General features: G+C 39.6%; 1 protein-coding gene across 3 annotated transcripts; it reads right to left on the reverse strand.

Annotated features, from left to right (window-relative positions):
• Positions 1-1,279: 1,279 nt before the first annotated feature.
• NMI (N-myc and STAT interactor) lies at positions 1,280-15,512 on the reverse strand. 3 transcript variants are annotated; one of them, XM_037027805.1, is made up of 8 exons: positions 15,236-15,512; positions 12,153-12,242; positions 11,274-11,369; positions 8,276-8,438; positions 5,370-5,476; positions 5,096-5,282; positions 3,257-3,363; positions 1,280-2,501 (listed from the first exon to the last, which is right to left on the reverse strand). In XM_037027805.1, exons 2-8 carry the CDS (start codon positions 12,234-12,236, stop codon positions 2,316-2,318), a joined length of 930 nt encoding a protein of 309 aa, XP_036883700.1. In that variant the 5' UTR covers positions 12,237-12,242; positions 15,236-15,512; the 3' UTR covers positions 1,280-2,315. The 3 variants fall into 3 exon arrangements, with proteins under 3 accessions (XP_036883700.1, XP_036883701.1, XP_036883702.1); XM_037027806.1 differs by having other exon boundaries at positions 15,232-15,253; XM_037027807.1 differs by lacking the exon at positions 15,236-15,512 and adding an exon at positions 13,612-13,683.
• Positions 15,513-21,525: the final 6,013 nt, after the last annotated feature.

The raw sequence follows: 21,525 nt of genomic DNA on the forward strand, positions 1-21,525 counted from the left end.
GCTCAGTCCACTGAGCTACACCAGCCAGGGCAAGTTCATGCATTCTGGGCTTGCTGCCATTTGGGGGGGAACATTATGTTTTCCTCCCTGGGGGATGGGGTGAGTGTATTTTGTATGTGAAGAAGAGTGGTCCAAATACTGCTGACCAGGACAGGACAGGCTGCTCTCTTCCTTATTCTGGATCAACTACCTCTGGTTCTCCTCATTTTTACAAGCTGTTGGTGAGGCCATGCGATTACTTCTGGCAAATGATATGTAAAACCAAACCACACAGGTCACTTCTGAGTCACATTTAATTGTCGGTGCAAGATTCTCCAGGTGTCACTTTTCCTCACCTCCATGATTCTGGAAGAATGTTCTGAGATGGGGCCTTGAGTGATCAGCACAGAGTCCCCTACCAACCTGTGCTGGACATTCGACATGAATGAGAGTCAAGTGTGTTTGTTTGGTCAGGTCACTGAGACGTGGAAGGTCGTTTGCTGTCACAGCATAACCAAGCCTGCTTTCACTTGCAGGTCTACAAACAGCAAGGACTGCAATTCCACAGACCTGTCCTGACTTACATACTAACAATAGCTCTCCACACGTTCGGTAGAGCTATTTCACCTGGACACAAAATTTAAGTTTTCCAAACTTAAAATATAGTACATTAAAGAGTTAATACAGTATCTTTCAGTAAATTTCTAAAGACTCAACTTTCCTCCCCTAAAATCTTTAAAACTCTACAGATAAGCGGGAGAGCCAAAGCTTGATTTTTGAGATCCAGCCATATCACACATGGGTGGAGTGGTGAAAAGAAAAAAAAGTGTAATTTTCTAAAATAATCACTTAATTTATCAAAAACCACTGTGCAAATTTAGAATTGAATAAAATTATCCATTTTACTGCCTTCAGAAGGCCCCCCAAAGGAACAAAAGTGCCTGCTTCAAACTTTATCCCAAATATTAGGAAAAAATTCTTTCTGATTGGCAGTCTGCCCACACGAAAAAGGACACTCTCTGGGCTAGTGAGACTGAGCCCACTGAAATTAAATAAGCTCCTAAAACTTTTCTTCTTATATTTGAGGAAACCAAAATAATGTCACTATTTCCAAAGAACAACTGATACAATGGGAGATCTTTTTTTCTAAAACAATGAATCTGAAGACAGACACATGCTCAGTTTTTAGGCTCCATCTCTCATTCCAAAAAGAAATGTGAGAGTAATGATTACTTCTGATAATAGCACAACAACTTTAAAACCTAAAACTAAAATATCAGAAGAAAAACAAAGTACTTTCTAGCTTTTCTTCGTTTATTTTAGATGGCAAGCAGTAGTGGATAGGTTTAGGTCTAGGATCTTTCCTAAAAGCATTTCATTTCCACGAGCGTTTTAATATGAATTAGGCTGTTGGCTCTTCATGAACCATGCCCTATTAAAATATAAAATGTACAAAAGTTCTTTACCAAAAAGAACTTCACCTTCTCTGAATAGGAACCTTGACTTTCACCATTTAAAGTTTCTGCAAGTTAAAGCAGGAGGATGCTAACAAACCGGGTCTCTCTCCGACTAAGTTTTCAGCCCCTACGCAGCAGGTATGGTGTTTTTACCCTCAGACACTCCCCGCACCAAGCATGAGGGAGAGAACAGGAGCTATGCACTTACTTCTCTCTTTATTCCAAAGTTGTCAACCTCTCACACCTATTTTTCCCACTGTAAGTGTAAAAGGAAGAAAATTCTGGTCTTTACAAGTTCTATTTGGAGAGGGGTGTGTCTTAAAAAGGACTTGACACTCTGGGAAAAGGAAAGTTCAAGAGAAAACTACACTTGGCTCTGAGAAATTCCTCTGGAACTGTGGAAATACTTTGGAAAATGGGAACTGAGAACTCCAAGTTCTGTGAAAATTCACTACAAAAACCACCAACTGCTGAATATAATAATTCTTTGGGGGAATGTTAAGAATCAAATCTGCATGCTAGTGAACCCAGGGCCAAAACTGAATTGGCTCAAGTGACTGTGGCAGGAGCCAAGGTGGCAACTGTAAATGATACAAACAACCATTGTATTGTTTACAGTGGATTTCAAAGGAAATGGCACCAATCCACATAATTTATGAACAAGACTGTTTTTAATATAGGGAGCTTATTGCATTTCTAAATATGCAACATAGCCAGAAACAAAGGAATATTTGGAAGCATAAAAATATATTTGTCTCTAAGAATATATGGACACTAAGAATTAAAGCTTTTATTTTTTAAAGGAGAAAGAAATTCATTTTTCCCTAATGCCGATGGTAATTTGGGCTCAGAAGCTCTAATTGTCACGACTCCATAAGCCTATTCTTGAAAGTATGCTATGTAAGGTTGATGGAGAGAACATTTGATCGTGTCTACTTCTCCACCTCCGTTCTTCTCCCGCTGAAAGTGAACGCCAATTAAATCCTCCACGGTCTCCTCATCCATCATGCCAAGGTCTGCCATGCCAGTCAGAAGCACCGTCCTCTTAGATATTCCTGAAAATACCTAGAAAGAAAAGTAAAAAAGGTCAACAGAATATTTTCTAACAGCTTTGAATTGCAAAACTTTACATTAATCAGCTCTGCTTAATATTTCAGAGTTATCTTAGGAGACAAGGAGCCCCAGGAAAATTTTTCAAGAATCAGCACATCAGAGTCAGATCTGAGTTTCAGAAAGACAACTCTGGTGACATCAGACAAACAGAGGAAAGGAGGGCAACTGTACTGACAGCAAGACCAGTTAGAGAGGTAGTCAGGGGTGGAGGCGACGAGATTGAGCGGCCAAACGAATGTCTGAGCTGAAGTAACAAGGAGTTAAGCATGAGTTCTAACTTTCAGGCTGGTGGACCAGGGAGGTGGGGGCACCATTTAAGACCTGAGTAGGCCAGAAGAAGGGAGCTGGTTTGGGGTAAACATAATGAGTTCAGAGTACACGGGCAGGCAAAATTATTTTTAATGTCCAGTGGTAGGAGACACACAAGAGGCATGTAGCCATGTATCCACCGACAGAAACAAAGACTGTGCTGTTATCTGAGAAATTTTAGTTCTAAAAAGTGCACAGCAAATTAAATAAGGTACAATTTTACACTAAAACATTCTTTTAAAAGACAAACTCATTCTGTGCCAAGCAGATGTGGAGAAACAATTTTGCTATTCCTCACTAATGAGGTTCAAACAGTAACAGACTCACAACTTTTTCTTTATTTTTTTTGCGGCGTGGTGTCAAGCAGTAAGTTCCCAAAACGAAACAGATGACCTTACCTGGAACTTTTTCAGGTGTGTTTCCATGTACGGAGAAACAGCAACCCTATGGCGGTCTTGATTTATATAGAGAGGAAAGTCTTTGTTCTTCAAAATCCTTTCAGCAACTAGGAGTAAATTTTTTTTTAATGATTTCATTTATATCCTAAACATTTTAAACTAAGTTAAAACTTCCTTCAAGCAGGGAAGTATCACAACAGTAAACTGAGTGATTAATTTTTAAGACATCACCATGCACTTTAAAGACTTCACAGCACAATAGTGAGGCTGAAATAGATCCTTCTCTCTTGAACTATCCATTGCAGTCAGTCAATCAAGGCACAGAGGGTTTCACTATTCCCAGACAGACCCGCCTGAGCCAGCTACATAAAATGCAATTACCATCTGCAAAAAGAAACCTACCCATCCTAAGAAGACTGTTTCCCAGTTTCTAAAGAAGTGTGAAGAAAACTATGACTAGAATACTGTACATATTATATTTTTGCTATATATGTATATACACATATATAACAAATTACTATATTACCATAGTGTGTGTGTTTATGTATGTGTTCGTTATCCTGTACCTAATACAAGATACTTAGTAAACTAATATAACGATGTTAACCAAAGGGATGGGGGAAGTGTTCAATGCTGTCCAGAAAAAGTGAAAGCAAATAATAAAAATTCATCAGTCTTCTCCAAAACAAAGAATAATCAGATTTATGTTTAGCAGCATTTTCCTCCTGAAGGGGAAAAGGGTGATGTGTCAAGATAGCATAAAATTTCACAGAAACAGTTCTGAAGAACACCCAGTGTGTTTTTCTCTCCTCTCCCCAGCTCCCCTGGGACCAGCAGCATATACAGTGCTGAAGAGTGTGGGCCCTTGCTGGCAAGGATGCGGAGAAACCGAAACCCCAGTAGACTGCTCGTGGGAATGTAAAATGGGGCGGCCACCGGGGATCACAGTATGGCAGCTTCTTAAAACATTAAACATAGAATTACCTTATGATCCAGCAATTCCAGAAAGATCTAACCATAACTAACTACATAGTAGGAGAAAGGAAAGGAAATGTCTCAATTTTTTACTAAATTAGTTGCTCTTCTCTGTTATTTCAGTTTTCCTAGAAAGCATGGATTATTTTGTTATTAAAAAAAACATAATCAGTTAATGTTTTCTAACTGTACAATTGCAAACCCCAGAGAAGCCCTAAGAACTACAACAAGAGATTTTTACATTGAGAATCATTTGAACAAATTAACAGAAGCAGTTGTAGAATCTTCTACTTTTTATCGTAAGAATGTAAGCTTTCCTAAGATGCTTTGGTAAAAGTCCATTTCTACCTTAAAAACAGAACAGATGTCTAGCTATTCTTTCCCAGGAAAACCCTTGTCTTCTCTGTTATCAATTTTCTCTGCCTAAGAGACCCCTGACAGTCCTAAAAGGTGGGATAAAACAGTCAGTTTAATATGCATGTTTATTTAATGAACATAAATATATAAATGTAAATTTATCTGCCACCATCGACTATGTGATCTTGGGTGAGTTACTCACCTCCGAAGCCTGCTTCCTCATTGATAAAATGAGTCTAAGACAGAGGAGACAAATGTATGGAACACCTGGCTCCACGCCTAGCACATGAAGAAAACGCACTAACATGTATGTACTTGTTATTTCTAATACTACTATTCTCAGCATTCATGAAAATCATTTTCAGGACTCGACTGCTTTATAATACTTTTAAAAATCCCCTAGTATGCAGTGTAATAAATTCTGTAGAAAATAAATATTTTTAGAAATGACAGAACATAATTTAAATGGTACATTATTTCTTATTAACATTCTAAAATTGGGAATACCTCCACTTTCCACAAATGTGATGACAGCACTTCTAGCCTGCTCATCGTACTCCACGGACTCCACTTCTCCGCCTCCATTTCGGGACTTACAGAAGCTCAGTTCTAGCTTGTCTCTCATCAGGTCTTTAGGCAATTCATCAGGAATTTCAGTAACGGTGATCTTCACTTTAGACACTTCCACATGAACCTGGGAGATCATTTCATATTCAGAGATACGGATGAGAACAGTGTCCATGTTTAACAGAATTCTGAAAAGCTTTAATCACCATGTTACCTGGAATCTGACGCCTGATTTTAAGGGAACTGGCGTGGCCATGACCTCCACAGCTATGTCCTTTATAGGCACATGGTGTTTCCTCATTCTGATCACATTTTGGGCAACTGAAAAATAATTTGGAAAGGATTAATTTCCAATATTTCAATATATTTTACCCTTCCAGCTTAACAACAAATTATCGTAAACATTTTCAATTTTCTTTAATTTTAAAGGACCTAATTTTTAAACTTTTCTTAGCATTTCCAAGTGATAATGGTCTTGCCACACAAGCAGGATATATTAATGTCAGAATACGTCAGCAAAGATTACAATGTAGAAATTCTCATTCAGTTCTGGATTAATCTCTTAAGAGATAAGCCTGATTAAATCCTTTGGAAACTCACATATCATTTCAGTACAGTCACAGGCCCTCCCTTTCCACTGCTGGCAGAATCACCAGAGGATTCCCTTACAGTAAAGCACAGCCAGAAACTTCTCTCACTTCGAGTGAGCTGGGAAAGCCTGCGTCGATCAGCGTCATTCTGACAATCGACCTTATTCATCCTTTCCCGCTCCTTTTAACATGTTACAAGCACCACATTTCTTTTGTCTCTCCTTCCCAAGACTACATGTTAAAGACCACACAGGCTTCACTATCAAAGAGTAAATCTCTATTTTTTGCCCTACTTGATTAGGAATTTGACTTTCACTAAAAGGTTTTTGAAACCATTCATTAAAAAGTTGATACGGATCACAAAACTATCACGTTAAATTTATCCATACAAATAGGACAGGCTTAGTGATTGTGCCAAAAATCCTGAGATCTGTACACAGAAACTGTATGTCTGCTTAAAGGGCATGTGAGTGTTTACTTTTAATTGTGTGACACGAGAGGTTATAACACTTCAGTTGTCAATATTTGGAGATGCCTGCTGTAATTTGTCATGAAGATAAGATATACCCATACTCTTGGTCTTAGCAACCTCACATGTTTCTAAGACAATCAGCTAGCAAACCACAGCTGGGGGAAGAGAGAAACTGGGTTAGAAGACAGGGCGTTGTCATGTGGGAATTCACAATCATCGTACCATATGATTTTATAACTTGAATTATGACTTTTTTTTTGTTAATGACAAGAGGCGGCCGTAACAGAAAATATCAGTGAACTAATACTTAGATGATAGATACTCTTTCCCTTCTACTCCCCACACCCAAACCTCCAACATCGGGTGATCTGACTCAGCTGAGAGCAACCACTCGGGTTTCAACTTCTGTGACCATCAAAAGCCAAATCCTATTAACTGTATAAACTGAAAGTTGCCCCAGGAGAGCAGGACCTCAGAGCCACACACACAGGAGAGGCAAAGTTTCTGAGGAACATCCCTTTCTCAGCATTCCCAGGAAATCCCTGTGCAGAATCCCTGCCTCCCAAATCCCCACTTTGGTCTTTCTGGTTAATCCCAATAACCACGGCCAACTGGCTGCACAGATCTTGGTCTCCTGCTCCGCCCTCAGCTGTAGGGACGGACCCAGGGTGAACAAACAGTATGGCTAGATACAGACATGCTAGAAAACCATTGATTTTTTTTTTCAATTGAGGTAAAACTGACATACAACATTATACTAGTTTCAGGTGTACATCATAATTCGCTATTAGTACATACTGCAAATTAATCACCCTAAGTCTAGTCACCATTGCCACCATTAAGAGTTACAAAAACATTTTTTTTCTGATGAGAACTTTGAATATTGACTCTCTTGACAACTTTCAGATATGCAGTAAAATATTACTGACCACAGTTGTCACGCTGTGGGGCCGTTGCACCTTCATGACTGAATTATTGTATATGAGGTTGTACTTCTTGAGAAAGAAACAATCACTTTCTTTCTAACACTTATTTTCAGGCTATTGTGATGGACCAGAAATCAGAAGACATGAGTTACAATAATAGATTCCCAGCATCTGAGCACTTGAAGGGCTTGTGGAGACCCATAACCTGACACATGGCGGCCTGCTCAGAGGAATGTTGGTTCAGGAGAAAGTAAGTCAGGGTTTGGATCTCAGCTGTGCAATTTGTTAGCTGTATGGACCCTGAGCAAGTTCCCCATCTTCTTTAATCTTCAGTTTCCTTACTTGGAAAAGTCCTAACATGGCAATAATGACAGCTAACATTTCCTGTTTATTATATGTCAGACACTGTGCGAAGTATGTTATCAGCATTTCTCATGTAACACTCAAAGCAACCCCATGAGGTAGGTATGACCTCAAAGCCTGTCATAAAAATTGGAGGTTTATAAAGAACCCAAACAAATCACACTCCTAGCAAGGAGCAAAGATAGCACTCAAAGCCAGATTATCCTCATAAGGTGCCCCAGCATGGCCAACTTAGCGTACATCGGATCCCACCCCACATATCTGACTCCTGGGCCCTGTCCACTCACTGGTCATGTGCCCTTTGGTAACTCACTTAAACACCTGAGAATCTGTTTCCTTGGCTAGAAAAAGCAAATAGTAATGCTCCAATATTATTGCTTTCATAGACTCATGAGAGTATAAAATGAGACAATGTCTGTGAGAAATGTGCAGAGCTCTGCATCCTCAAACCATTATTTCTAGGACGATCATTTGGAGGTAGCAGGTAGAACAGAAAGATGCTGGGATTGCACATCACAGCCCTTGGGCTTGAGTCTCAGGGTTACTGTATTGTGAATGAGCGATCATCTTCAAATCACTTAACGTCTCAGAGTCAGTTTTCCCATATCTGAAATGCGGATAATCATACGTGCCTCAGAGTTTCACTACTAGGATGAGATGAAATAGTATGTGTAAAATTGTAAAACAGTAGCCAAAGATCTATGAAAGCTCTTTGTAAGTGCAGGTGTCTCCCAGAGGTAACTTGGTCATATTATTGGATCTGTCATACCTTCTTCTTCATCAAAGGTGATGAGCGCTTCTCCCTTTTGTAGCTCGTAAGGAACTGGTGAGGTCACTTGAAATGAACAGGAGATGTTTAAAAACTGGCTCTCACTCTCAGGTTTCTCTAAAGATGTGAATTTCATCTTTGTTTCCGGAATGTCCTCTTTAATCTAATTCAAACAAAAATGTTTGATTAAAATCAAGAAAAACTGTCCTTTCACTGTTCATATTTTTCATCTTCTTTTTCTTATATAAGTCCCTTTAACATTTTATATAATAAGGGTTTGGTGATGATGAACTCCTTGAACTTGATTTGATCTGAGAAGCACTTTATCTGTCCTTCCATTCTAAATGAAAACTTTGCTAGATAAAGCAATCTTGGTTGTAGGTCTTTGGAAAGGACAGCAAACTCACAGTTATCAACAACCACACCTAAAACAAAAGCAAACGAAGAGGACAGCTAGATCAGGAGTAGAACCATAGAAATGAAGAACACATGGAGGGTTAGCAACAGGGGAGTGGGAGGAGGAGAAGTGGGGAGAAGATACAGAAAATAGCATAGATGGTAGGTAGAAAATAGATAGGGGGGAGGGCGAGAATAGTGGGGGAAATATGAATCTAAAGAAGTTGAGACACATGGTTATAAACTAAAGTGGGAGAATGGCAGGGGAGGGGGTGTACAGGGTGGAGGAGAATGAAGGGGGGAATAAAACAACTGTAATGGTATAATCAATAAAATATACTTTTTTTAAAAAATCAAGAAAAACTGAAGTCCTTCCAGTGATAATGTGATCTGATCATCCCATAATTCATCCTCCACTGATTGCAGATCCCCACAGAACACTGAGTATGGTCTTACTCAATAACTTTAGTAATTGCTTCTGCCCAGGCAAGTACTCAGTAGTGTAATCAGATGCTGATCCTTTAATCTTATTGCACAGATGAAGCTGTAAGTATATAAACTCTCACTTTTTCTGATCAATATTTAAACTGGTCAATATAGTATGGTGTTTGATTCTAGAGACTACATCATTCTTATACTTAAGCAACTTTTAAACAACTGTGCCAATAACAGGCTTGCTCACACGGGAGTCATCAGACAGAGTGTTCACTCTCACTGCACAGAGATATGAAATTACCCCACCGAGTGGGGAGTACACTACAGGTAGTCAAACCCTGAAAATGTCATCCAGAAAGAAAGACTCCTGAATTATTGTAATTTAAAGTTTCTCAAATGGAATTCCTTCCTTCAACTTTTCAGCCATCACCACAGACTGGGTGTATAAAAATGTGAAGGGACATTATCAACAAGATTTATAATCTGGAGGATAAAGTTAAGTGGTTACACTTAGCTGCTTAAAATCACTGAAATAACAGACCTGTGCAACTACACAAAAATGCTGAGTCTAGTGTCTATTTCCAAAGGTTATTTACATGCTGAAATAAAAGGTGTTACCACAAAAAAATCAGTAATATTCACTGAGTCATCTGAGCTAATCTCAGATTCACTGTATGCCTACATGTGATTTCAGTAGAATTCCTGATTACCATAATTCCCATTTCCAAACAATCTGTAATGTCTGAGAAAAGGCAAAGTGTTGCTCAATGACATGGAGATATCTAGTATACGGACAGACCTCATTTTATTGTGCTTCACTTTACTGCACTTTGCAGATATTGCATATTTTACACACTGAAGGTAAGACCCTCCACCAGCAAAAAGGTTACGATCCACTGATGGTCCAAATGATGGTTAGCCTTTTTCAGCACCACAGTATTTTTAACTAAGGTATGAGATTGTTTTTTGGATATAATGCTACTGCACTCTTAGTAACAGACTACAGTACAGTATAAAGATAACTTCTACAAGTGCTGGGAAACAAAAAAATTCACATGGCTCACGTACACTGCAATATTCGCTTTACTGCGGTGCTCCGGAGCCGAACCCACAGTATCTCTGAGGTGGGCCTGTGCCTGACAAAGTCCGGAGTTCTTGGAGTGAGAGTGAGTGTCTCACTCCAGTCCTGGGCACAGTGGGGCGGGAAGCCTTTCACTCTGCCCTCTGGACCACGGCTTCAGTCCCCTGTGAAGTGGATCAGCTGAGCTGGCTGGTTTCTCAAGGCCCTTTGAATTCTAAGAGTAAATGGTTCTGGTTTAACAGCCTTCCCTGAGTCCCACAGACAGGAGAAACCTCACTTCCGGATATTCACTATCCTACCCCTATTTCAGAAACAGAGTGGCAACGCTTTAACAATTTAAATCATGTAAAGAAACAATGAGGAGCTGTTATGAGGGGAAAAGGGTGAAATTTATGTCAAATTCAAACACAGGAAAATTTAGGAGAGACTAATGGTGAAAACAGACATCCATTTTTTTTAAACTGTGCAACTCATTTAAATTACTGTAGCACTTTAAATGAGGAGAACAAAAAAGACACCGAAACCAAAAATTTTGTCCAAAAGTGACTGATAATGATCATCATTTTTTTGTTTTTGAAAATTTTATTAATGTACATATAAATATAAACAGTGCATTATCATAAGTCTACAGCTAGATGAAATTTTACAAAGTGCTCACACACACGTGTGACCAGCACCCAGATCAAAAACAAAACACAACCAACACTCCACAGGACTCTTGGGTTCCCTTCTAGTTCCTACCACGCTAACTTCTAATACCCTGCTTTTGCGTTATATTTACATGGAAGCATATGATGTGCCCTCTTTTACCTTTTTTTGTGTTCATGAAATTCATCCATGTTGCTACATGTAATTGTAATCTGTTCATTCTCATTGCTGTGTAGTATTTCATTGTGTGAGTACATCCCAAATTATTGATTCACTCAACTACGGAGGGACACTGGATTGTTTTCACTTTGGGACTATTACAAACAGGCTGCTGTGGACAACCATAATGTTTTTAAAAGTTAATTTTATGTAATAAAATCACTTTTTCTGAAAAATGATATCATTAAAAATGTGATACATAAAATAAGTAAAGGGTACCTGAGCATTCCCGGTGATCTCCTGTAACTCCTCTTTAAGCTTTTGGATCTGCACCTTTAAGTCGATATTTTCCCTTAACATGTCATCAAGTAATTTCTAAAAATATATACATATACATATCAAATAGCATCAAAAATTTAAACAACCCCTGACCTCATTTTTCTAAAGGAACTAAAGGAGCTAAACTTCTCTCACCCTGAACACAGCAAAGAAATTAGACAGTTCAAAAAAAAAATACAATAACGTGAATCATAAACTTGTTGAATGTTTTACATCATGTCCTACCACTCCCAAATATTATTATCTCCATTTTACACACAGGGAAACTGCCTTTCACACAAACATTCACTCGGAAATTTTCACAGAAGAGCAAAGACTGAGACCCAGGTCTTCTGAGTCTAAGGCCAGTGCTCTATCAACTCCTTTCCTCCTTATCTGGCTGAGGTATGATTTTTAAATTGCACGTATGTTACCCTGGAGCAATTTTTTAAATCTGCTGTTATTTTTTTCTTTTTCTGCCTTCACCTGCCAGGCACAAGGCCTATTGTAAATGGGTTAAGCTACCCTCCCTCCCCTCTTGGGTCTGATCAGATCATTGCTAACTAAGCTCCTAACGTCTAGGTGAAAGAGAAATTATTATTCTAGAGAAATAAGGGAGGAGGTGTAAAAGCAGCCAGGTTGTAAGCTCTGTGAAAGACAAAACAGAAATATGGGTTTTTTCTTGTAAGGTTTGAATATGAAAGTAAAAATATTTTGGAAACCCTAATATACTTCCAAAGTCAAGGTAATGTTGGATAAAAACATATGAAACATGATTCACTGCAAAACTAATGTCCATAAATTAATTTTTAAGAATACCCAGTAATTTTTCCTTTTTACCTTAGTTTGTTTATCTTCCATAAATTCTTCATCTAACCAATCCTCCTTCCAAAGTCGCATTTCATTGTTTTCGTCAGCTGCCATGATTCCCTAATGTAAGAAGTTGTTAATATTTTATAAACAGTATAAACACACAAACTCAGTAAGAAACAAATAACAATTCTGACACTTCTACAGAAGACACATCTGTTCTTTGTTATACCTTTTCTCCTATCATCTAAGTCTTTATTATTACATGGCTTACATCTGAACAAAGTCTGTATTTCGAATAACTTTACACCTATAAATATATAAAAGTGGTCTAAAATTTTTTTGCTTTTCAACACAGTAACAGAAAATGATAGGTATTAACATCCCTCTGCAGTTAACAGCTCAATCATAACACCAAGTTCCATCTTAAATGACTACTCTTTTGGTCTTCTAGCCATTTCTAGGATGGAGACAGGAAAAGTACAAGAGAGCGTTGTATGGTATCCGAAAGCAAAGAAGTGCTCAGCGAATGATGAGGACCAAGGAAGTTCTCACTGGCCCAGTGTGTAAGTTAAGCATAAAAGTAAATAATGACAGTAATGATTAAATCCAGAGTACAGTTAAAAAACAAAACAAAACAAAACACAACTATGAGTCCATATTCATGTAAGTAAATAAATTAAAATTGGGGGGGAAAAGGATCCTTTCATGAGTTTCAAAATACTTCCTCACAAAATACTTATTAATTTCAAAGGGGAGAAGACTTTTACAGTGGAGAAGCCAGGCAAACGCCACCACAGTGAAATAATCAAAGCCAGTGATGAGGTGAATCAGATCGTGAGCCACCCGGTAGGGTGCACTGCAAAAACAGCAGGACTTCTATGATATGGCTGCCAAAGATACACGACCTGAATATAAGCATGAAGAATAATTACATAAATTTCAAAGGTTTCAAGTTCATAAAAACCAAGGAAAGACTAAGAAATTGTGCCAGACAAAAGGAAACTAAAGAGACATCACAATTAAATGCAATATATTATTCTGAACTGGGTCTCTCTGTTATACAGTATATTAATGGGACAACTGGCCACATGTGAATTGGATCCAAGAATTAGATGGCAGTAATGTTCAATATGAATTCTACATTGTGGTTATATAGAGAATACTTTTGGGGGGTAGGAAATACATATTCAAGAATCCCAGGGTAATGAGTAATAAAGTTGGGAAAATTCTCAAATAATTCAGGAAAAAAATTGTACTTGCTACTTGTCTGTAAGTTTGACATGGGTTCAAATTGTTCTTCAAGGTCTATCCCAAATTTCCCAAGTTCTTTTCTGATTCTCACAAAGGATGGTATGTCTCCCTCTTTCTGGGGAGTTTTGTTTGTGTACCTGTGTCATTTTCCATGACCTTGAGGCCAGGGACCATGTCCACCCCTCCTTGCACCCACCCAGGGCAATATACAGGTTTACCCACTAAAAACACTCACAATTTGTAGAATGATGCAGGTTCTTGATTCAAGTATTTGTTCTGCCCAGGAATCCCAGGCATATGAAATCCTCTTATTACATTTGCAGAAAGCAGAAACTGCAACATTATTTAAATGCTTTTTAAAGTCAATATTCTTAGAAACTTGTAATAAAGGCTCTCAATATATTTAACTCATATAAGTGGTCCACTACATTTTATCCCCAGAACTTCTTATGACATATTTAATATGTTGACTTCCTATGACATATTTAATATCTGGATACACTCCCTCTTTGCATGAGTGGACGCACAATACAGCCTTCCTTTTACGCAATCAGAGGGATGGCTCCCTTAAAGATGTCTTCATCCTAATCCCCAGAATCTGTGAATATGTTACATTATTGCTAAAGAGGATTAAGGTTGTAGACTGAAGTAAGGTTGCTAATCAATTGTCTTTAAAATAGGGGTCTCGCCCTGGATTATCAGTGGGGCCCAATGTAATCACCACAGTTCTTTAAAGTGAAAGAGGAAGGCAGAAGAGCAAAGTCAGGGTGAGATGCGAGGACGGCAGAAGGTAAAGTTGGCTCTGAAGATGGAGAAAGGGGACCACTGAGCCAAGGGAGGTGAGGAGCCTAAAGAAGCAGAAAAAGGCAAAAGAACAGATTTATCCCAGTAGCCTACAGAAAGGAAGGCAGCCCTGCAGACACACTGATTTTAGCCCAGTGAGGCCAGGTTGGGCTTCTAACTTAAGATCATAAATGCGTGGTTTTTAAGCTATTAAGTCCGTGGTGATTTGTTATGCAGGCAAATGAAAAAGCAATACAAATCGCCTCCACCCACCTACTCCCTATTCCCCTAACATTCTCTTATCATTGGAGTGCCGGCCTGAGAGAATCAAATCTTCCCATATGCATACATGGTAGCAAAAAGAAAGAACAAGGGCTGGAAGGGAAGTGGTGTTTAGTGAAATGGTGGTACACACAAATAGCTTTTTTAATAAACGTATGTGTGTGGTGGAAAAGGGTATAAGGAGGATAAATGCTAATGGAAATAAAATACAATTTTAAAAACGTGTGTTTTGCAGACAGGGAAGCATCATATTCTCCTTCAGGTATCTCTTTCAGGAACATCCCTGCATATTCTGAAAAGCGAGGCACGACTGCCAAACCCTGCGCCTGCCAGAGTACACTTCATTAAGGAACCAGTTTTTCTAAGAACTATCTATAGAAGCACCGCAGGAACAGTGGGGAAACACAAACCATTTTAAGTTTCAGTTTCCGGAAAGAAGCAAAGCAAACTAAGGAGAGACGGGGTCGGAGACCAGGAAGGTAAAGAGAAGGTAAAGTGAGCTCGGAGGCAGGCGCGCCCCCTCGAGGACACGTCGCCGCAGCGACCGGGGAAGCTACCCGGAAAGGGGGCAGCTCCGGGCAGCTCCGGGGAGCGGGGAGCGGGGAGCAGGGAGCAGGGAGCGCAGGGGTGCGGGGAGCCGCAGAGCCGCTGCCTGGGTGCTCCCTGTCCGTCGCTCCTCGCGCACGCTGTTCCCGGCCCCGCGGCACCCGCCTCCCCCCGCAGTCAGGGCCTCTAGCCCGGGACCGCTAGGCGCAGGAGTGGCAGAGGGGGCTCGGACCGCCCCACTCACCTACCTCGGACCCCCGAACGCAGCGCCGCCGGACGAAAGCGCCCCGCCTCCCGGAAACTCCGCGCGGCGGCGGGATGGGGGGCGGGGAGGAGCCTGCTCGCGAGTCTCCGGAGCCCCTGGGAGCCCGGCGGGAGGGCCCGACCCCGGAGGTGGCCGCTGCCTTCTCCCGACTGGGTGTCGCTCAGATTAACGGTTTAGCTCCTTAAAGAAAGAGAAAGTCTGCTCAAATGGTTATTTTATCTAAAACTATCCAGAATACCGAATTTACTGTCTCTAATGAGTAATCACTAACAAGTTGTAACAGCTTTCACTTTCGGTTTTAGAAAGGTCGTTGTTTTGTTTTGGTTTTCAAGAAGTGCCTCACAAAAGTGTTCCTGAAGTTTCCATGAACACTAATTAAAGAACACGTTTCTTTCTAAAAACAGTCGTGTGTGTGTGTGTGTGTGTGTGTGTGTGTGTGTGTGTGTCCTGGACCTATTGTTGGAGTGGCCGATGGACACATCAAGTCAAGTCAAGGCAGGAGTCTCTCTTAAGATTGTTAACTATTGTAATTTATTGATCATTATAACCTTAATCTGCAAATTTTTACAACCAGCACAACATCATCTTTCATGTTTTTGGAGTGTTTTTCAATGTCCTTGGGACACAGGAGTTGGGAAAGGGGGTGGTTTCTGTGACCTCTATCCCCTGAAAGTTTTCTTTTAATCTTTTGTTGTGAGGCTTGTAAATAAACACTTCTCTAGGTGTGATCTTTTCCTTTGAAAAAAACATCTGGCTTATTTCAAGAACGTCAGTGTTTCTTAATCCTACACACAGAACCACCCCACAGCTGCCCTTGCTCATAAGTAGATGGGGGAGGGAGGGATGCATCAAAATGATTTCCGGGCATAACTTCTAGTTTATAATGCTATGTAATCATATATAATAACCAATACAGTGGTCTAAAGTAACAGATTACCAAAAGTCAAATTCCTGTATATCAAAGAAATTGATAGGAATTGAAGTGGCTTTTCTGAGTGAAAAAAAAATTTAACTGATGTGTGAGAACTTTTGTGCTTATCAGCCCAGTTAGGAACTACAAAAAATACGTGTTGAGAATTACTCCCATTCTACCTTAGAATTTCAGAGAGCGTGAACTCTAGAGTTTATCCAGTTCAATCTCATTTCTTCTTTTGTCTTATTTTTGTTTTTATAAGAAGATTATAAGCAGCAGGACCACGGCCAGAACGGGACTGATCTAGTCCTGACTGGTATCCTGTTAAAGGACAAAGGATACAGGTAGCAGGGAAACCATTGGCCATCTGCAGGCTAAAGCTGAGCCATGTGTAACAGTTTACGGTCAACTCAGCTTCAGATCCATTACTTTGCAAAGCTGGGACTCTGAAGAGGAATAATCAGCTTGGGGGCATGTTATCATTAACAATTGTAATTGCTGGCATCCACTGAGAACTCCTGGGAATTTTATAAACCTTTTAGTTTGCCAACCACTATATGAGATACAAGTTTATACACATTTGGCGTAAGAGGACACTGAGGTTTAAAGAGATGACCCCAAGTCAGGCAATTAGCATGTGATGACGTTGATATCGGACCTTACTCTCAACCATGAAATCAGTGTCTCCAGACTGTGCCGGGTGGCGTGGAGAGAAGGAGCATGGCCAACACGATCAGGAAAGGCTGCCCTCTGGATTCACGTTTGGAGGTTCCCAAGTGCACATCAGCACATGAAGAGTTTTGAGAAATATTGCAGGAAAAAATTAGAACACGTTATAAAGATTAAGTGTATTCAAATTAATTTGACCATTAAATCATTTCTTCATGGAACAGCTATTACATATTGAAGATTTTCTAGTGGGGCAGTTGAGTAATCTTTATTAATGATGGGGTTCAGGACATACTACCCCAAAATATGGCACCTTAGCATCTTGAATATTTTAAGTTGAAGGAGTTTGAGAAAACAGTAGAAGAATATTCTGATCTTCCCCCCACCACTACCCGTCTCCTATGAAACTGGCCATAAACCCTCCTGTGTGAGGTGCTCTCCCTGTACCCAAAGGAAAGGAGCAGTCTCACCTCCAAAAACAAATGGACGCTGAGAAGGGTAACTTTCTAAAGACCTTGCTAACTTTCTCCACTTTACTACACTCACCTCGTACTCCTTAATATACATTCCTCCACGACTGTCTACTCTTCATTAAAACCTAGCATGAAATAGGTCTGCTTCTTTGGCTCTTCATTTCCTTAGGAAGGCTACTGTATCACGTAAAACTTAAATGAATTTGTATATTTTTCTCCTGTTAATCTGTCTTTGTCGGTTTAATTTTTAGTTTAGTTTCAGACCCAGCCAGGACCTTCTTTCCTAAGAAGATGTAGGAAAACTCTTTCCTACCATACACTATATTGTCCTGTTTCCTAATATAAAAGTCATTAGTTAAGGAATGCCTATCACATGCTCAATAAATATTATGTTGCACATAAAATGCTGTGGACATCTCATGTAAATCTACAATGCCATCATATGAAATATATATATCTACCCATTTCTCTCCCCCGCCAGGTTGCAGTGAGCTCCCTATAAATTCACACACACACAAACACATCAATGTTGGATACAGTACAATGTATGCTGTGAAGAGGTGGGATACCAGTAGTAGCAAAACACGAAAGAAAAAGTAGTCCCCTCTCTCTCAGGAAATTAGGGAATGATTCCTCCACAGAAGAGGTGAAGATTGAGTTGACTGCTAAAGTTAGAGGGGGTGGTTTGAAACAAAAGTGAGCTGAATACTTCTGGTAGAGCTCTCTAAGATAAAGTGATCAGAGGATAAACCCAATCGTTTGGGCTTGAATTTAAAGTCACAAGACAGAAAAACCTCGAAGAATCTTGACATTATTTTCTTGGAATGCTTAAAAAGAATGTGATCTTGGGATGTTGGAAAAATCAAAACATTAAATTCTGATTGTGTTATCATCAAAATTCCAGATTAGAAAGAATCAGACAAGCCCTGGCTGGTGTAGCTCAGTGGATTGAGCTCGGGCCTGCAAACCAGACGATCGAGGTTCGATTCCCAGTCAGGGCACATGCCTGGGTTGCAGGCCAGTTCCCGTCAGGGGCCATTTCCCAGCAGGGGATGCACGAGAGGCAACCATACATTGATGTTTCTCTTCCTCTCTCCTTCCCTTCCCCTCTAAAAATAAATAAATAAATAAATAAATAAAATTTTTAAAAAGTATTTAAAAAAAAGAAAAAGAAAGAATCAGACAAAGCCCCAAATAAATCAATGTAACTTCCAGGGAGCTCAGCTGTTGAGAGAACCTGCATAAATATACTGAAAGCAACTAAAGGAATATTACTGGGTTGGCCAAAAAGTCCGTTTAATTTTTCCATAAAATTAAAGACTCGTTTTTCATTTTCATCAATATTATTGATTTGGATACTTTGTGTGGCTATCGCCTGGGTGGCATAACATTGATGGTTCTCAATGTCTCAATTTGATTGCTCTCAACTTCAACTGGTCCACTGGACTGTGGAGCCTCATCCAAGGCAAGGTATCCAGCAAGAAGCTTCACAAAATATTTTTGACACATTCGATCAGCCGCAGCGGCACCTTCTCCATACACTGCACAAATCTTTTTTTGCATTTCAGTTGCATGTTTACCATTTCTGGAAATGATAAAGCATGTGTTAAAAATGTTGCTTATTTTCTTCCATCCTCAAGCGGTTGTACAAAAATTCACCAATTTTGATACGTTTTTTTAAGGCACGCTGATATGACAGCTGTCACAATACAATCTAACAAAATTATTTCAAATGAAGTTTAAGACGACTAAGCGCTACTAGAGCCATCATACAGAAGAAAGAAAAGAAAACACTTTTTGGCCAACCCTAGAAGAAATGTATTTGCTTGACTATCTTTGGTTTTTGATTTGAAAATTTGTGATTTATCTTTACTTAAAAGCTGTATGAGGAGTTCCAGAAATTACCAAGAACAAAGATTTGGGTTGGTGATTGAATAAGTGCTTTCTGACTATTTCCCTGGTTTGAATGGCCCTCCGCAAGTGGCGTCAAGTCATTGCAGCGGGGAAGTTAACTGATCTCAGGATGTTAGAACCATATCAGGCAAAAAAGCTTGACTTGTTTTTCAAAATTAAGTTTGTTTTCTAGTTGGCCTTAGAGAACCTAGTCCTACATAGGGACATAATTTCTACTAAGACATATCTCTGTATAGTATATGATTTCTACTGTTTTCCCTTTCACCGTGTGCCACAGTTACAAAAGAAAGAAAGTGTGTTTGTGGAGAAAGGACAGCCTGGAGAGCAGTACTTGTCAGACATTAACATCCCAAGAATCAGACAGGGGTCTGCTCAACACGCGGATCCTGATTCCAAAGGCCAAGGGTGGAGGTTCTCCGTTTCACACATAGCCAACTGGTGGTGCTGGCGCTGGTCCCTGACTATACTCGAGGTAGCAAGGCCGTAGACTAGCCAGTTCACTGAAAGAGCAGAGAGTGGCCAGAAACGGTCATTCAGTGGACAGGTAGTGTGTACTGCATGACACTGTCCTGGATCAGTCAGGAACCACTCTTCCTGACTGTGGGTGTGTTCCCAGAGAGAAGGCAAGGCATGTATGTCTAGGTGCCACAGCGGAAGGAGCAACAGCTGTCCCTGTCTTCCACGCTTTCTCCAACAGAGAACAATTGCCCCTGTCTGCAGCTAAGCTACCATTACAGCAACTCTGAAATGGAAAGGAAGGAATAAACCATGAGGGTGAAGAGGTCACAATGATTTAAAAAGTAGAAAGAGGAAGTAAGAAGAAACCAGCAAAAAAAAAAAATAAAAAAGACTAGTATATCTGGGACCCTTGAAAGGAATATTCTTTTCTCTTTCATTAATTATTCATTTTGGTCTATTTTAAATAGTTTGCCCTAGGGTACAATGTAACCAGATAGAATGATCTCACACACAGTGCTCATTTTAATAAACATAATATCTGCATGGGGCAGTTTGATGATTTTGGATACATAAAGCCAAAGGTAATTTATCCCTCTCAGTGCTTAAACTCCTCCAAAGAAATTATAAATAAAAACAGGCTTTGTCCCCAATAAAAATAAAACAAAAAAGCGTCCTTCAGATCTTATTACTTGGTGACTTTATGAATTGGACTGGACAGATTATTGCCTTTTGGGAGGATGACCTCAGCTGTTTTTCAACCCCTTGAAGAATAAAAACTCTAATCTTGGTACCAAAACTCAAAACAAAGTTTCCTCAAGTGGGTGAGCAGTGGCTGGTAGGTTGGTTGTTTTGGAAACTGCAGCATCTTAAAATGACAGGACATCCGGGCTAGGTCTGCTCTGACCCTCACCGGGAATATGAACTTGGGAATATGTAGGGATGCTGGCACATAATAGGCGCACAGAAAATGTGAGCTCCGATCGTCCTTCCCTTTACCTTTCGGAAACTCAGTCTCCTCAAATGTAAAATGAAGACAATAATGTTTACTTAATAACGATAATGTATTTTGTGAGGATTAAGTGAGCTAATGTACATAAAAAAGCTTTTTGAACAGTAAATGCAAAGTAAAATAATATTACTAATGTGAATATTGTCTTCTGGTTGTAAGCTTCAATTAGAAGAGTTGATGTTCAGAGGTGATTTCAGATAGGAGAAAATAACTAGATAATTTAAATAAAGTTTAAAATCTCATGGGAGTTGCCAAACAATTGCTTAGAACTGCACTGGATGTACACTGTACAATGCTTCCTGGTGTTCCCTGGAAGTGTGCAGTGCGTGTTAGGGAGGGTTTCTGGGCTGCCAAGACTTGCATGGTTGCTAGTCTAGTATTGTATAAAACAAGTAAAAATAAGCCAGTCAAATAATAAGTCTGAGATTCATTCATATTCTATCAACTATTTTTATCATATTATTTTATGAACTTTACATAAAAGGGACAGGTCACATTTTTGTGGCATTTTCTTTATATAGTTTCTATTATACTACCCTGAAGATATCCCAAGCAATACTGCAATTTTCCCTGTTCTCCATAGAATTCACTTCTGTGGTCACTAACATGTTCTGCTTCCCTCCTAGGGACAATGGGACCAGATGGCCCAGGTTGTTAAGACTCCATTCCAAGCATTCTACCCAGTTGTATTCATGTGTCACAGCCAGTGTCTCTTTTTGTCCCCACCCTCCTGCATTGAAATTCATAGTTGATGGTTTCCTTATGTCACAAGTGTTTGTTCGTGGTATACAAGGTCTATCCAGAAAAAGTTCAGCCATTCTTAATAAAACAAGAAT

The sequence above is a fragment of the Sturnira hondurensis genome, unplaced genomic scaffold (assembly GCF_014824575.4).
Source record: "Sturnira hondurensis isolate 20B ecotype Veracruz unplaced genomic scaffold, ASM1482457v3 Scaffold0019428, whole genome shotgun sequence".
In the NCBI taxonomy this organism is placed as follows: Eukaryota; Metazoa; Chordata; class Mammalia; order Chiroptera; family Phyllostomidae; genus Sturnira; species Sturnira hondurensis.

Bases quoted from the DNA above. Each gene is read 5' to 3' on its own strand.
- NMI (XM_037027805.1), bottom strand. From the start codon at position 12,236: ATGGCAGCTGACGAAAACAATGAAATGCGACTTTGGAAGGAGGATTGG. The intron at 5,283-5,369 runs GTAACATGGTGA...ATGATCTCCCAG, and splicing joins AATCAGGCGTCAGATTCCAG to GTTCATGTGGAAGTGTCTAA. The intron at 2,502-3,256 runs GTAAGGTCATCT...TTTTCTTTCTAG, and splicing joins CACACCTGAAAAAGTTCCAG to GTATTTTCAGGAATATCTAA.